Source organism: Antedon mediterranea, chromosome 7, assembly GCF_964355755.1.
Source record: "Antedon mediterranea chromosome 7, ecAntMedi1.1, whole genome shotgun sequence".
Classification (NCBI taxonomy): domain Eukaryota; kingdom Metazoa; phylum Echinodermata; class Crinoidea; order Comatulida; family Antedonidae; genus Antedon; species Antedon mediterranea.
This window is the reverse complement of record NC_092676.1, coordinates 24,040,298-24,057,378: the sequence shown is the minus strand read 5'-3', so window position 1 is coordinate 24,057,378 and position 17,081 is coordinate 24,040,298. Positions and strand designations below refer to the sequence as shown.

The 17,081-nt window shown below is 35.6% G+C and overlaps 2 protein-coding genes across 12 annotated transcripts in view; one reads left to right on the top strand and one right to left on the bottom strand.

Annotated features, from left to right (window-relative positions):
- LOC140054924 (liprin-alpha-1-like) overlaps positions 1-2,671 on the bottom strand; it is a 74,175-nt gene extending 71,504 nt beyond the window's left edge. For 6 of the 8 annotated variants that reach the window (XM_072100046.1, XM_072100053.1, XM_072100051.1 and 3 more), the window contains exon 1: positions 1,415-2,671. In XM_072100046.1, the coding sequence (XP_071956147.1) occupies positions 1,415-1,651 (237 nt within the window). In that variant the 5' untranslated portion in view covers positions 1,652-2,671. The remainder of the gene's footprint in view (positions 1-1,414) is intronic. The other 2 variants (XM_072100047.1, XM_072100048.1) reach the window with 2 other exon arrangements.
- Positions 2,672-4,315: 1,644 nt separating this feature from the next.
- LOC140054215 (death domain-containing protein 1-like) lies at positions 4,316-17,014 on the top strand. Of its 4 annotated transcripts, none has more exons than XM_072099126.1 (11): positions 4,316-4,952; positions 9,591-10,233; positions 10,415-10,604; positions 11,393-11,587; positions 11,976-12,152; positions 12,499-12,727; positions 13,200-13,374; positions 14,091-14,351; positions 14,762-15,125; positions 15,420-15,480; positions 15,919-17,014. In XM_072099126.1, exons 1-11 carry the CDS (start codon positions 4,400-4,402, stop codon positions 16,230-16,232), a joined length of 3,162 nt encoding a protein of 1,053 aa, XP_071955227.1. In that variant the 5' UTR covers positions 4,316-4,399; the 3' UTR covers positions 16,233-17,014. The 4 variants fall into 4 exon arrangements, with proteins under 4 accessions (XP_071955227.1, XP_071955231.1, XP_071955230.1 ...); XM_072099130.1 differs by lacking the exon at positions 4,316-4,952 and adding an exon at positions 5,733-5,807; XM_072099129.1 differs by lacking the exon at positions 4,316-4,952 and adding an exon at positions 6,302-6,457.
- Positions 17,015-17,081: the final 67 nt, after the last annotated feature.

Sequence of the window (17,081 nt, the reverse complement as noted above, 5' to 3'; positions counted from 1 at the left end):
TAGCAAAAAGCTATATCAAAAAAATACACATACCGGTAGTATGCTATTAAATAGCACAAACTATACAAAAAAAATACAGAACTATCTTTCAAAACTATTCATTTGATATCAATATTGCTAAAAAATTAATTTAACAAAAAATGTTTTCTCTGTACGGACTGTATACTGTAGGCATACAATATTTGCAGTAAGTAAAAAAGAAGACAATTTGGGTGATTCACTCTGACTGATAATGATTAATGCTTGATGAGTGTAGGCTCAACAAAGAAGCACACGGTTCTATGATGAAAGCCATGACTCCAGGAATAACAAAAAAGAGCTTAAACAAGTCTAAGAAAACAGTATCAAAGTACTGTAGGTACAGTATAAATATACAACTTTAAACTGAGTTTCTTTAAAATATAATAAAGTCAAGTATCATTTATTGTCATTTGTTTTAAGAAAAAAACATAGAAATTCTGTTTGCTCTGTTGGCAGAACTAACACAACACATACTTAACACAACACATACTTAAAACCTTGACTGCCAAACACGAAGATCTTCGTTTTTGGAAACACAACACTTGACTGCCAAACGCGAATATCTCGACTTTCTTGCGCGAAACTACGAAAAACTAAAAAAGTGGGTTACTTTCATTTTACTATTACGATTTACATATTGCGATTTGAAAATCATTCTTGGTACCATTGTAAAGCTAAAATCTTTATGATTATTTTAGTCTAAATTACATGTAAATCAGATCACATACATAGTTTCAATCAGCTTTAATAAAAACATCGAATTGGGCTATAAACGCTGGCGGTGGCAGTTTCTAACTGGAAAAACCTCTGGCAGTCAAAGTGTTAAAACAAAGACATTTCAAAAAGTGTCCTACATGATGTTCAAGGCTCTAATAGCTCTTGGAAAGAAACTATTTGTAAATAAATAAAGTTCAGATACTTAGGAACAAGTATCTAAAAGACTAACTGTATTTTAAACCATAGTGAAACATTTATAGACATATATAGATAGTGGTGTAAAAAGATAACTCAACCACTACAAAAATGATTCTATTATTCGACATACATAAAAAAGTGGTTTATCAAGTTTCACATATTCATGAGGCATTCTCAAGGTCAATGGAAAAATCCATATTCATGATAACACTATCACCAGTATACTTCAATTTCTAATTTATGAGGATGAAAATAGATTTGTCAAATTTCTCTTTACTACAATGAGTGAGTGTGTATTGTCTTTACTTTCACTTTTTAAGTGTCCCTGAAGTCGAATGATCAATATAGTACACATTCCCACAGTACTAATTTTGTTCACAGACTATTGTCATGAAATTTAGAAAATGTTTCAATTTATACTATCACTTTTATCAGTCTCCAAGTTTGAATCTACTGCAGTAAATTTAAGGTCACTTACCTGTGGCAGATTTGAGGTCAGCTGCTTCTGTATCATGTCACGTTCACGTTCAACATCGCTCAAACGATTCTCACAATTTCCGAGAGCTTCTTGAGTTTCTTGCAAGGTTTCCATAAGTTTATCTCTCTCGTCAAGCATATTGACCATCAGCTGCTCAAAGTTGGCGTCGTCCCCATACATTGAGCCCCGCTGACTTGTTGCGTCTTCAGAAATAGTTGGCATCACATCGCACATCATAGTTCCCACTTGGTTGAATTATATATATCCACAGACAAATCTTGATATCAAATAGATTAGTCTACGGGGACTAATACACGCTTTTCTTTATCCTATTGCTTCCTACTACCAGTATTGCGCCAAATATGGTTAAAACCGAGAATTTTGTGGCGGAAACACCATCTTCCACAATTTCGCTAATTACAAGTATGCTGCTGTTAAAAAGAAATAATTTAAATTTTATTATTTTGTATATGTAAATAACTTCCAAAAATTGTAAGCCCCTATACAAAATAAATATGTAATGTACAGTACAAACACAATTCCTCAACAAATTCTATGAATTCTTCTGGTCGATGAGGTATTCTTATAAAATAAGTTAAATCAATCCTTTTAATTACTACAAATACAACTGTATTTTATTCCTGTGTTGTCTCGATCCATTCATTATTATCCAAATTTTGCATGTTTGTATATTCAACTGAAATTACCATTATAACTATAGAAGCCAAAGCGAAAAAGCTACAAATTGTAAGCTAGGCCTGTCCTTTATTTTATTATTTATAGCCTGCTGTAGTGTTGTTGTGTACTCTCTCTGCAATTGCTTTTTTCTAGATCAATTTTAATCACAAAAACTGTGTTAAATTTCGATATTAAACACAAACAAAACAGACATTTGAAATCCCCGAAAAATGTAATGAAAAAATATCAAATATTTCTTGTGATGTTATATTCTCTTAAAAAACCAGTACCATCAGTTGACACAACAAAGCGGTGATGGAGTTGGCTGCCCTGTCGTCTTCTGTGCTCTAAAATTTTAGTCGACTTCAAACCGGGAGACAGGCGAGACTTCGCAGGCTTATTTCATAAACTACGTCTGAAAAACGTATTTAAAAAGTAGCTGCAAAAAATTAACACTCTCATCTTTTAAAATTGTACCTTCACTACATCCTGTGCCATTTATAACCGCATTAATATCAAAATGTTCATTACACATTCATATTTTTGTAGCGAAATCTACTCAATACAAGTAGCGGCCATTGTTTTTTCCCATAATCCTTTGTAATTATTTTCTGGGTGCGAGGATAGAGGCCGCCCCCACCGGAAATAAAGAGAACTTTCAAAACAGAAAAAAGGGAAATCCCCAATTTAAAATACAGTAGCGCATATTTTTTTGGGAGTAGTCCTACTAATACTATACTATACAGTATATAACGCACTACATACTATTATGATTCAAATTAATAAAAAAAAAAAACAGAAAAAAGAAAAAACATATTTTAAACAGAATAATTATAATGCTGAAACATTTTTCTATAGGAAAACTTAAAAAAGATATTTAATTTAGACAATTCATGGAACGATGTGTAGGTTTATTTGGAAATGATTGTTTTTTTTCTGATGAAACACTTCATTACAAAACAATAGCAACAGACAATGTATGCGATAGTGAAACTAATCATATTCGATTATAATAGAGCTTTACGGTAAGTAAATTAGTTTTGTACTTAATAAAATTGGAGTTTCGTTTTTCCCTAAATGAATAATTGGTAAATAAATGACTGTAGGTAGATATAGGTGGTATTGTTGTGGACGTATACTACACAGAACATCAAGAACTTCTCATAAACGAAATTAATACATATAAATATGAAAATACCTTTTTCTTATAGGCCACAATATTATATAATTAAATGAAATAAGGTACCATGCTAACATATTATATTGATTAATACTGTATTACCGAGGCCCTAATCGCTTTATGAGCGTCAACTTCTTCGATATATTGAAGATGTTGACGAGTCATGCGTTATACATTAGAGAGGGCGGCATTCATTTTAAAAAGTTAGTTCCAAAATCTCCTCTTACATCATTGTGGATAAAACGAAGACTTCATGTAGGCGCTACATGCTTTACATATGGATATTAGAATGTAATACTTGACCACTTATCGTTTAAGCACAGACACTGTTGGTCAAGATAATGTAATAAATATATTATATGCCTAATATACTATCATTGATCGCAAAAAAAACCTAAAACAAAAAACACAATAAAACGGATAGGCCTACTTCAAGTTTTGGGGATTTTTGTTCTCGAAACATTTAGTCATATGCCTATTTTTTCTCTCTTTGTACTATGCTTAGTTATGTATGTTTATCAAAGTGTATGCTGAATGGAATGAAATGATTTCCGAAAAAAAAACTTCTAAGATTACTGTATCCAGTTGGAACAATTCGTTTAAAGTGGATGTATTTTTTTTAATGTATAATTTTTAAATACCATTAATTGTACGAATGTATGATGAAAACCAAAACTCAAATTTAACTCAATCCTTGAGTATCACACTATTACTTATAGAGACCATTATTAAATGAGAACCGTATTCGTCGAGGCATGGCGCGCGTGGGCACGCGTCCACGTGTAATACGCCAGGACTAAACTTATTTTATGATTTATGTATCTAAACTTGCACTTAAGCACCCAAATTTAATTCAATCTCGCGAGTAGGTCTATCGCATTATTCTACCGAACGTGATCGTGTTACCTTTGTTTGTGTATCATTGTCCCTCTCTTTGATTGTACTTCAAAAGGCGCTATTCTTCTTCGTCTTCAAAGTACATTAAACGACCCGGATCGATACGATTTGTTTTCGGACAATAAAACGTATAGTAACTTCAAATTGACGCAAGAATTCTGTATAACAGAAAGGACCACTTAAGTGAATTGGCTATAAAATGTTATAGGATAGGACTGAATTCCACTAGAATGTCTAGCACCAAAAACAGAAGTCGTTGTCAGAGTCATGATAAGGAATTAGTCGGTAGTTTTAACGGAGTCAGTAAAAGACCGAAAAGTGGAAGAAGGGGTCAAAGAAAGAAGACCCGTAGCGACATCTTAGCCCAGGATACGTTAGGTCATAATGGGTCTAGGCCTATGTCTTGTGATGATAAAAGTGGCGACGACGAACCGTCAATTTTTGATGAACTCTCTGCTGATATATGCACTGATCTTGATAAAGATTATAGAGATAACTCAAGCTCTCATAGCTCAGATTCTCAGACGTCTTCTCGGGATATGGATCGTGTAAATGGAGATACTTTGAGTCTGACTGATTATGTGCACATATTAAATGATGCGAGTGAACGTCTAGAAAGTGAACATCAAGAAGACAATGCTGATGACTATGGCGAATTATTTAGAGATATATGTAATGTTCTGGACTCAAGAAAAACTCAAACAATGGAACTTTGTCAAAAACTGGAAAAAGTGAGAACGGCTATGTCAGAGGTAAAAGGAAAACTCACCCGTCAGTCTGAAGGTAGGTCGAAATCCATTGCTTTGGTTTTGTCTACTTTTGGTAATTGCTAAACATAGATTACAGTATATGAATAGGACGGTATATTTTAGGCCATTCGTATCCACAGAATTCAAACATAATTATTGTTTTGCATTGCGTATAAGGATTGACTAGGAAGTTGGTTACCTCTTACAACAAAATGTACGGATGTCGGATACTGATGTCTACTTTGTAGGGCAGGGTGGGGATCAAACATTGTAGGGTGGGACTGGGACAGAGTTGTCTATGATACTCAATTTATTTCAACATGTAACTTGGGCAACTCTGTGCCAATTACTGCTTGAGCATACAACCCGATTGATATACACGCTCTTTCCATCACAATTTCAGGTTACGTTAGGCCTGGTTTGCCGGGTATAGGGAACAGAAATACCCATGACATCATTGTCGTCATCACCCGCATTTTCTTGCTTATAGGCATACATGACATACATGATGTCAATCGAATTTAAACTTATTAGGGCCATGTTTTGTAAAAGAGTTGCCGCTCCATTCGCTAGTAGGCCTACAGTATATATTAGAGAGAAAGTATTGCAACACTTCCACCACAACACAACATTACAACAATTAAGCCTCAGGTAAGAAAATAGTTAAATGGCGCACTGCTTAGGGTGTGTTGGTACATTGATATCACCGAGTGGATTATGGATTTGACGACTAATTTAGAGGAAACATCTACCATTTACCATAACATTTAACACGTTTGCTACACATAAACATTCGGTGTTGACCAGTAGTAAGTTAAGTGTTGATCAACGTTCTGCTTGTATGTTCGTTCGTGTCGTTTCGGAATATCACTGGATCTCACACCGTCTGGTAACATTTTTCTTGGTTCTTTACATTTATTTAGAATTTTTGTTTTAAAGCTGGTCCAGTCCCAATTGGACGCAATGCAACGACGTATACGCAACACAATGGTTGACCAATCACAAGAGATAGTTCGGATGTAATGCAATGATCTATCGTGTCGTAATTGGTCAAAATACTTGCTCTGTGCGCTTACGTCCTTGCGTTGCGTCCGTTTCTGTCTTTCTTTGTATGGGTTTATTCACTGGTCACTGGTATTTTCTTTTTAAAAATGCCTGCTTCTTTAATGTCTTGGTTACCATTTGTATTATTGCCGTACCATTACAAATGTTAATAGAGAAATGATAAATGCCACGTCTTTCTCTTCCCATACAGGTAATTGAATCACCTCATAAACAGCACAATAGAATCAACAAGCATTTACGTCATGGTCACGGTTTTGATAATTTTCCTTTTATTCTGTATTTTATCTCGCCATGACAACTATTAGTTTTAAACAACACTGCGACACCGTTTTGTTGTTGAGTGTTATTTTATTTTACTAGTACGGTTTGTGTTTCACGTTTACCATTTTGACGTAATTCCGTCTTATTCGTGTTCTTACCACGATTGAATCGGTGTAGCACTGAGTGATAAATAGGCCTACCGTCCATAACAAAGTAAGTGATAGGTTTCACGACGATACGAGACACCGTTTTGTCGTTTAGTTTGTAGGTTTCACCAAGGCAATCAAACAACTAGGTTGCTGAGCTCCGGGGATCAAAGGGTTTATCTGTGACTGCGATACGTCGCGCGGACAGTATAGTATGTATATTAGCTTATACAGTACTGTTGGTATTTGTCGCAGCCAGACATAAAGCGTGGTTCCCACTAGCGACGCAACGTAACGCAACCTACGCAACGTAAGAAAATGCCCTTCAAATAATTGTGTTTGCCCCCGCCTGCGTAAAACCTGCGATGTTTGCAGCATTATTGCGTTGCGTCTTAGTGGGATCAGAAATAAGATCAAAGGAATTCCTATTGCTTTGGTTTCACGTACAATATTACGTACGAAGACGTAATACCGTCGTTTCATTCCATATCAGTATTAAAACGGTGTAGTATAGGCCTACTGAATAAAACAGTAATTATTAACGACAACATTGCAATAGAGTAAGATATGATTTTTGTTTGTAACAATTAGGTGGCCTACATGACTAGCGGTAAATATTCCAGTACCAGTACGTGAATGTTTAAAAGAAGACCGGTAACTAGTTAATCTTTAGGCGTCTGATCATAGAGAGAGAACCTTTACCGATATTACTATAACTGCGCTTTACACAAAAACGAATAAATTGTGACAAGCATACCCTTTACAGGAAGTACTTTGTTTGATGTAACCATGGAAGCACTACCTATTTCAAAGGTATTTACCGACACGCGTTCTTTTTGTGTGTATTGTAATCGATTGTTATTTACACAATACCGAGTCATGGCACTCACATATATTTATGAATTTACTTACGTTCATAAGGTTACATGATTAGTTTGTTATCAACAAACCTGTCGATCTTCAGTTACTTGCCCATATCGATCCACAACCGTAGGATATACTTAACATTGTTACATTGGAACATGTTATTATATAGTGATGATTAAGTTTAATAATATTCTATACTATACTTAACTAGAGTCTCAAATAAGTTACATTAATATCATTTAGGACTAGTTCACTTTGAATGGAGGGTGTATCTAAGGAAAGACTTGGAAATGAATGGTTCCCCACTCACTCTAACGCTCTGTCTACACTATCAAACAGTATGATAATGGTAGTGATATGTTTAAATATGGTAGTAATATGACATCATCTTGTCCATATTTGGGCACAGCACATTTCTTGTCACATAAAGTTTGATAGTGCAGACAGAGCTTTGGTTTCCTGCTAAATCTAAGGGTTGCGTATAATGCAATTTTAGAAATTGTATAAAGGGGTACCGTACCTTTTCAAGAGAATGTGTTGTATGCAGTTTGCACTTAAAATCAAATAAGATGGGACATTAACAAGAAACAGAAATTATGTTTGAATATTAATATCCGGTTCTGATTCCTGATGTTGCAATATGATTTGTTTTTATTTGCTTGCATTGTTTAATCTAACACTAACGCTCTGTTAATTAACTCTATTAATCTATCTATTTCTCTAGTATGCCTAGGCTTTATTGTATACAATGTTTCTTAACATTAATTTTCAAATAAATCCTTATCATCCATATACCAGTCAACCATGTAATCACGAATAGGAAGTCTTAATATGTATCTCTTTGGACGGATGAATGGTTAAATTAATTATATTTATAGATTTTACTCGTCACATGTTCATTGAGACATCACGAAATCATGATATCGAATAGTTCATCCGGTTTTTCGACATAGCAACGGTAAACTGAGTCTGATTGCCAACGACCATGACGAAATGTGTACTTTGTCACGGAGACTAAAAGGACTACTGTTTGATTACAACTCATTCGTCAACCTGTTATGTGGAGCCTGGATTTTAATACTGTGCCCTCAAAAGTATAGCTTAATTTTATAGCTACCCGAAGTTGAAAATATTGGATATAGTGTGGGAATTTTGTATACGCAGGATTTCGACGTTGTATAGGCCTACTAGGTTAAATTCTTGCGCAGCATGTTACAAGGATACTTAGTGTAATTTGGTACTTGAAGTATTATTCGAGGTAGGCAGAAGTGAATATGTTATTTTATGTATTTATATCGAATTTAGGAATTAGTGTGGCATTTTTGGTTAAAAAGGAATACACCGTAGGCTTGCATCATTGGTGTAGATATCCATATATCTCTCCTCTCTCTTTGTTGCCTCATTTTGTCGTGCAACGTTAGAAACACATCGTGTGGCAAATCGTTGACACACTTTCGAATTTGACACTATAAGACAAGTTAGTTTTTTTTAACACGACTGGGTATATTTCTGATTAGAGATAAAATAGTGTACCAATAGGTTAATTTTGTTTAAGTTTAAGCTTGTCTCTTAATTTCTCTTGCAATTCGTATAAACAGTTTGTCTCATCATAGAGATTTCATTAATATCTCTATGGTCTCACGTAGGCCAAAATAAAATCATTCGAAGCGTTATGATACGATAACAAATTTTACAGAATTGTACTTCGATCGACCATTATACTTGATCACCCGAGTGTTTGCACTAGACAGGTAAACTGAAACTAATAGGATTGAAAACCATTTACATTGCTATTCCCTGTTTATTTGGATACATGAGTTTTGTTAGCAACAGCAATTTTAACTCTACAAAAACAACCATAACAAAACTACGTTTTAATATTTCTGCACACTCCTGTAGATAATTATATTATTCATGTCTCTTGGTCTACAGTATAGCCTCATTCTCATTATTAGTATTTTTATTCCGTTCCTTTTTATGAGATTAATTATTTAAGGATAATGTTTACGACGGTTTAATGATGTACATTATATTGAAAGTTCTTAATACTATATCGATTGAATCGTCTGATATTCGTTCGTATAGTCACGTAGTAGGAATACAATTTAGTTAATCAATGATTAACCAATTAAAACATTACATTTTATTGTAGTAGTAGCTATGGAAACGAACATTCCTAATGTAACAAAGTAATATTTATGTTTTAAGGCTGCTGATGATCTATACAATAAAGTCTTTCTCTGATAATCAATGTCATTTTGCGAGTTTAATTGTTATCGGTTGGTTATAGTAAGTGTATATATACATTTAAACATTCTGGATTTATTTTACAGATAACGAGTCGGATCTTTCGCTTAAAAAGGCTTTGGACGACCTAGCAAAAGCATCAAACCTAGCGTCAGAAACTGAAACGCTTGCCTGTGAAGCAGTAATGGAAACGGAAAAGGCAACGGAAGAAGCAGCTGATGTACAAGAGGTAGAAGATATTGGTGACGTGGGAGAGACGACAGAAGACTCCACCGAAGATAGATCCGCACAAGTTGGTAAAGATAAAGGTGAAGAAGCAACAGAAAATGAAGATTCTGCGGCTAAGAATGATGTCGCGATTGCAGACGGAAATGACGCGGCGGTAGATGATGTTGCCGAAGATGTTACGGCGGCAGGTAACGATAAAGAGGCGCCAACTGAAGAAGGTACAGGAGATGTTAAAACAGATGACGTAACGACTGATAATGATTCAAAGAATAATGTGTCAATTCAGAACGAAGATGCATTGGTTAATGATAAAGAAAACCCAACGCCAGTTGAACAGAACAAAGAACCCGAGTTGTCCACGACCGATGGTAATGTTCAGAATAAAGAAGAACAAGAAGACTCAAAAGAAGAAGACAACGCAGCTAAACGGGAGGAGACCCCTAGACCAAAATCTCCAAATTTGAACAACAATGATAAGCCGTTGGAGTGGCCTCATTTTACGTAAGTGATATTAGTTTCTATTATCTCTCTCTGTCTTTCTGTCTGACTTTCTGTTTTTCTTTCTTTTTTTCTTTTTTTCCTTCTGTATTTATTCTTACTATCGTCATCAAAGTACGTACTTATAACTGCCTTGCTTCCTCAACGATAGTTAATATTTATGAATGATTTCCTATCTTCACAGAATGCATCTACCATCTGATGATGAGATCTCGTGTTTCTTGAGATGTCGAGACGGCGAGTTTTCATCTTCTTCTCTAAGCTGTTACCCAGATGACATCAGTGGTGACGCGATAGAGGACAGTGAAGAGGTGATAAGCAACTGTATTAAACTGAGAGATAGCCGTGTAGGAGAAGGAGGCGACGACTACGAGGTTGGTAGGAGGAGTACTGTAGACTAAATACAAGGATCATAGGAATTGTACTAAGGTGTCTACTAAATAGCTTTAAATGTATTGACTTGGATTGTATCTAGATTTCTCCAGTATCATAGGAATATTTGGTAATACAATATCACATGTGTTTCAGATGTTTCTCCTAGTATCATAACTTTAATTATGCAGGCACCACAAATGAGATGCTGTATTACCAAATACTCCTATGATAACTGGGCACATATTGTAGTATGTGTTATGAGAGAATCGGGTACAGAACGACTACATCATAACCAAATACAAAAACAGTGGACATCTCATATAATGTCCATCCTCTAATCATTTCGCTTAATTTGCCCTCAATGTGTATGTTGTAACTTAAGCGTGGTTCCCACTAGCGACGCAACGTAACGCAACCAACGCAACGTAAGAAAATGCCCTTCCAATAAATGTGTTTGCCCCCGCCTGCGTGAAATCAAACCTGCGATGTTTGCAGCACTATTGCGTCGTCGGTTCCCACTTGTGATTACGCAATACAGCACTTTGCGTCAATACGTCGCTGCGTTACGTTGCGTTGCGTTCTAGTGGGAACCACGCTTTATAAGCTCTGTCTACTAGTTTGACAAAAATGTGTGATGTGCGCAAATATGGTAATAATATGACGGCCTCATGCATATAGGCCTATGGGGCATCACATTTTTTGTCACACAAAATTAGATAATGTAATCAGAGCTTTAAACAATACAAATATTAATAAAACAATCAATTTATTTGTTTAATAATATTAGCTTCTGTCATACCCAATCGTGGTCGCAATACCGTATCAAATAAACGCCCGATTGGCAAACACAAAAGAGATTGTCGTCAAACAAAAAGTGGTCAAGGAAGAGCAACTATCGGACGATAATCCGGAGGTTGTGAAAACGGTATATTGGAAAGTTTTGCAACCGTTGGCTACTGATTCTAGCATAGCAGACTATAAGGTAAAATCAAACACAAAATAGAAATATGTACAAAGCTTGGTTCCCACTAGAACGCAACGCAAGGACGTTGACGCAACGCAAGCGAGTTGACCAATGACGAGCGACAGTTCGAATAATCCATCGCCAGTGATTGCTCAGATCACTTACGTACGTTGCGTTAGAAAGAAATATTTCTCTGTATGCAATCGGACCTAGAGTTTAAGGATTAGAGAGGGGTTCGTTTGAGGATCAGTGTAAAGTGGTCGATTTTTTTGACGACGGAATCTAAATGTTTGGTGGACAAGAAGATACTTTTAATTCTATCTATCTGTATTGTGATTTATCCATTAAATTATGTAATGATTAAGAAGGGTAATTATAATATCTTATTGATTGTGTTTTATATCAGGGTCAGTTTGTCGAAGTGGCAATAACTCGACTGACGTCATTTGCAGTTGTAGCACGTATGGTCAAAGATAAGATGACCATCGGTAAGAAAGGAGGCGTTGTCAAGTCCACAGCTGATCACCGTGTGGCCATCACATATCCACAGGGCGCATGTACGTTAGTAAACTTATCACTGCAGGTAAGTAATAAAAACGATATGATTTGAGAATAATTGCCAGACGATTACTGTACCGTGTCATGCCTAATAACAAGAAACTGTGAGACTGTTTATTGTCGCTAGACGTGAATCTGGTGTTGATAAAGCTGGTGGTAACAAATGCCAATATTGATGAAATAGTATTGATAAGCTGGTGACAGTGACGATGATATTGAGGATAGGTGGTTATTTTAAGTGTAGTAGGACTAGAGGATTGGGGTGGGGTGAATAGTGAAAATGATCTACAAACTATCTGTTACGATATTCAAATATCGAATATTTATTCTGAAATAAAGTTATCAATTCAATTCAATATCCCTTTCTTTAGATTCAACCGGCCGAGTCGGTTGCCACTGATCTGAAAGCACGTTTTCGGCACTGTTCGGATTTAATCGGAGCCAGTCCTATACTACACATGACGCACACACCGAATAAGAAGTTTGAAAAGCCGATATCGGTGGCTATGCCTTGCCCTCCAAATCCAAATAAGGGAAACACACCAGGTAACAAGGCCTCCAAGTCAGAGAGAAAAGAGATACCACCAATGGTACCAGAAGGTATGTTAGAAAAACATGTAGAACGGTTTAGATGTTCAATTCTCTGGTTATAAATCTATGATGTTTATCATGTCTCTCCCCGGATCCCACTCTATCGCCTTTCTAACACCGGTTGAAGATGAGCTTTACCTTTTGTTAAATTATAGTCATTATGACGAAATACATTTCAAACTAAATAATAATCTAAATGTTGCCATAATACTTATTACTGATAATAACCTAAACTTGGTAAACATTTTCAGCTCTCCTGCATCCAGATTTTATTTATGACGCGTTCGTTTCGTTTACGCATAGGGACTGGACTATGATTTTGGTTGGCTTTTCATATCTTTTTTTTTTTTATTTTCTATTTTGTTTTCTTCTGTGTTTCATTTGTTTACAATGAGTTATATATGACAATACTGTAACGTACGATGAATGTCAAAAAATACCTGAAATGTTGAAATGGAATATTTGTATATTATGTATTTAGGTGCAATAATAATTCGGAAGACGAAGAAGAGCAGTTATGGCGGAGACTCAGACGATTTTCTTCACGCTTTGTACAAACAAACAGAAAATGGCGCATGGAACGATTTGGAGAAAGTGGAAATAAAACAAGTTCGGAAAGATGTTGTTTCGTTAGATTTAAAAAGACCAGTTGAAAGGTAAGACAGCTTCAACATTTTTTATTTTTTTTTTAAACTTTTAACTTTTTAATGTTGTAAATTTTGATGTTTGAAAGCTTGTACCAATTTTATATGTAAATCTCTCGCAATTCAGTTTTATTTTATATATACTGCAAAGAGAAATTTTGAATAAAAGCAGAATGAATGAAAATATGCGATCCTTTTCATTCACTAAATCATCAAATACCGATTATTGCATGCTCAAACGTATTTTACACAAATCGATTCGACTGATCGATTGATGATTCATACTAATCGATAAACCGCTTATAAGACGTCATGTTGATCGATTAATCGATTTTCCTGGTATTTATCAATAAACCGCTTAGAAGTTTATAGGATTGATTAATCGAATCGACTGATTCATTAAAATTATTCGATACTGTTGAGCTGTAATTTTATAATCTCTATTGTATATATAGATTCGTATCAAACGTGTATTGCACGTTAAGTAGGTCGGTTAGATTATAGGCATATGTCCGCATATCTATGTTATAGACAATGACAATGACTCTATAGTTTGGTGGTGGTCCTGTACCGTACTTAAACGGTTGGTATAGTGGAAACTAAGTTGTACGAAAATATAATATATATTTTGATATATTACTTATGTTTCGAGCACTTTTGTTCATCAACTGGATCAAGCCAAACACAAAACGTAAATGGTAGTTTTTTCTTTTCATAAAATAAAACAGTTTGCTAGTTCTACGAATGGGCGTTGAAACCAAGTACACACCCAAACAGATTGCCACCACGTTCGAGCAGGCCTTACAGGTGAAATACGCAAACATTATTCTTTATCACAAAGTTGATTCGCCTGAGAAAATCATAGTTCAGATTGTACCGACGCGCCAACTTGAAAACGTACGCAGACGACTGAATAATGACGATTATGATGGGCCTCCGGAACCAAGTCCAGATATACCGATGACAGAGGGCCAAGAAATTACATTGAGGTAGGCCTACAGTTCGGTTTATTATATATTGTCTACATGGACATGGGTTATTAAGTTTCCCGCTTAAGTTTGTTTCATGGGCACAGTGAACTTAACGCTTACCGTTAACGTATATTTACCCGCTAAAATTGTCTTCATAGATCAATTATCGCTAACTTCGATTGGTCACAAACTTACTCGGGTAAATAAAGGGCACACAGATTACGACTCTTAACCTCTGTCTACAAAAACTAGTAGAACAAAAAAGTTTGATGTGCGTAAATATGGCAGCGATATGACATCATCGTGTCAATATATTGGCACACCACACTTTTTGTCACATCAAGTTTGGTACCGGTAGTGTAGACAGAGCTTTAAAAAGTTGGTGTATATCACATGACCGTATTTTAACTTTCATTTCTATATTTTAGGCTTACGGGAAATGTAAAAATTGTAGATCACGAGGAACTCAAACTAACATTCCACACTCAGCGAACCAACACAGTAGAATTTACCATCAAAGAACGCAATTCATTCGGAAACTATAGTTCGTCGGAATACCGAGGAGTTGCCGAATTCTACGGACAGTCACGAGTGTTGATCGACGAACCAGACGATCCGGAAGAAATCCTTCTACGCGAATCGGAGGCAAAGGCGGCAGAAAAGAAAAATAAGTCGTCTGATTTCGGAGGGGCTAAGGGTCAGAAGGAACAGAAAGCAAAAGAAAAAATTGAGACGAGCGTATCAAAAATGCCAAAGGATCTATTATGTAAATTAGCAGTCTCCATACCAAAAGTAAATGCTGTTTGTTATTTTAGCTTTGCCAAGATAGGAACTTGTAACAGTCCTTTGATCTTATTTCTGGCTGCGAAAAATACAATGTACATATTCTCAGCGGGTGTCTGTTAAACCATAGAGCTATACAATATTATAGCTCCATGGATCGTGTCGCAGCCACAGATAAACCAGCAGCTCAGCATCCTGTTCCAATAATAAACGCTTTGTTAAACGCAATAAACATTTTCATCATATCATGGTTTACAAAAACAATAACGTTATATTTCGTTCTTTTTCTGTTTTTTGATATAGTCGGAACCGGATCCACTGATGCCTGCCAGTTGTTTCAGGACAACCGCGCTTGATGGTGAAGGTAGGACAGCTCTTTTGTTGTTTAAACGTAAACGCCCTGGTGAAAAGTAGAACAATATAACAAATTTGTTAAAAAAGAATCCAGAGAATTATAATATAATTGTCACAAAGATAAGTGGAGTAGTGGAGTTGTAGCTTGGTGGTTAACATGCTTGCCTTCCCATCCCATGGTCCAGGGTTCAATCCTGACCTAATTCCAAGGTTGTAACTCACCACGTGCACTCTTTCAACTCCACTCCCTCAGCCTCAAATGAGACTTAGTTTATAAGCACGATTATAAATTATAAAATAGTTATCCATCCTGTAATTGGCGAGTTACTCGCTGTTGGATTGGATGCGTCTGTACATGGTTCTTGGTATTTAATACTTACCGTATTTATTCTTCTATAGGCCCATACGAACAATTTACTAACAAACTATATTTTTCATCTACTATTAGGAATGGTTTCTAACGAAAACTTACGATGGCTTTCCAAGGAACTAGTAGGACGCGGGTGGGAGAAACTCGCGACGAGTCTCGGTATCAAAAGGAACCGAATGCAGAGCATCAAGAGAAGGAACCCTTCGAAAACGGAAGAAGCTCAGGTGCTGGATATGTTGATAACGTGGAGGTGTATGATGCCGAAGGCTTACAACAAGGAAAAGAAATTGGCCGCAGCTCTTGTGAATTGCGGATGCTATGACCTATCGGAAGAACTAAAGGACAGAAAAATGGATATGGAATCTGAAGGAACGAGAGATGAAGAAGAGTGATACATTCATAGGATAGAAGAATAGCAAGAGCGCATGAGCAATCGGATCACATATTACTGAGTGTATAAAGCTCTGTCCACACTATTAAACTTTGTGTGACAACAAATTGTGATGTGTCCATATTAGGACACGAAGACGTCACTTCCAAATTTGGGCACATCACACAATTTAAAAAAAAAAATAGTTTGATAGTGTAGACAGAGTTTTAAGCTCTATCTACACTATCAAACTCTATGTTACAAAAAATGTGATGTGTCCATATATAGACACGATGACGTCATATCACTACCATATTAAGACACATCACACTTTTTTGTCAAAGTTTGATAGTGTAAACAGAGCTTAGGACTATTGGTTAGACGGCTCAATCAAATCTTAACTGAAGTTTCTAGGTTCATTCCAAATGGAGACGCTCATGTTTTTTAACAATTGATTTTATTTTAAGCATTTATTTTCTTGGAGGACTGCCAATGCTGTAAATTAAAATTCATCTGTCTGTTAAGGACTTAAACAATCTTTTTATATTTAATATTGATATATCACATGATTTGTTTACTGCTCTATGTTGGGACCAAAGATACAGATGCCAATTTGCGAACTTTTTAATGAAGCGCTTAACCCAGAATAATTGTATAATGTGATAAATAAATAATGTGATAACAATCATGTAAATAATGTACAAAAATAATTGAATAGCTTCGTAATTTAATAAAGGGAAAATACATGTACACCAAAACTTTAAATTATAATATGTATTTTGAAAAATAAAAACTATGAGTCGAGATGTATAATGTGTATTATGTTATGTATTATTATCGCGATATATGGCCTTACCGAGTTTAAACAACA

Coding starts and splice junctions, on each gene's coding strand:
- LOC140054215 (XM_072099126.1), top strand. CDS start 4,400: ATGTCTAGCACCAAAAACAGAAGTCGTTGTCAGAGTCATGATAAGGAA. Junction 11,588..11,975: donor CTAGCATAGCAGACTATAAG/GTAAAATCAAAC, acceptor GTTTTATATCAG/GGTCAGTTTGTCGAAGTGGC. Junction 14,352..14,761: donor GGCCAAGAAATTACATTGAG/GTAGGCCTACAG, acceptor TCTATATTTTAG/GCTTACGGGAAATGTAAAAA.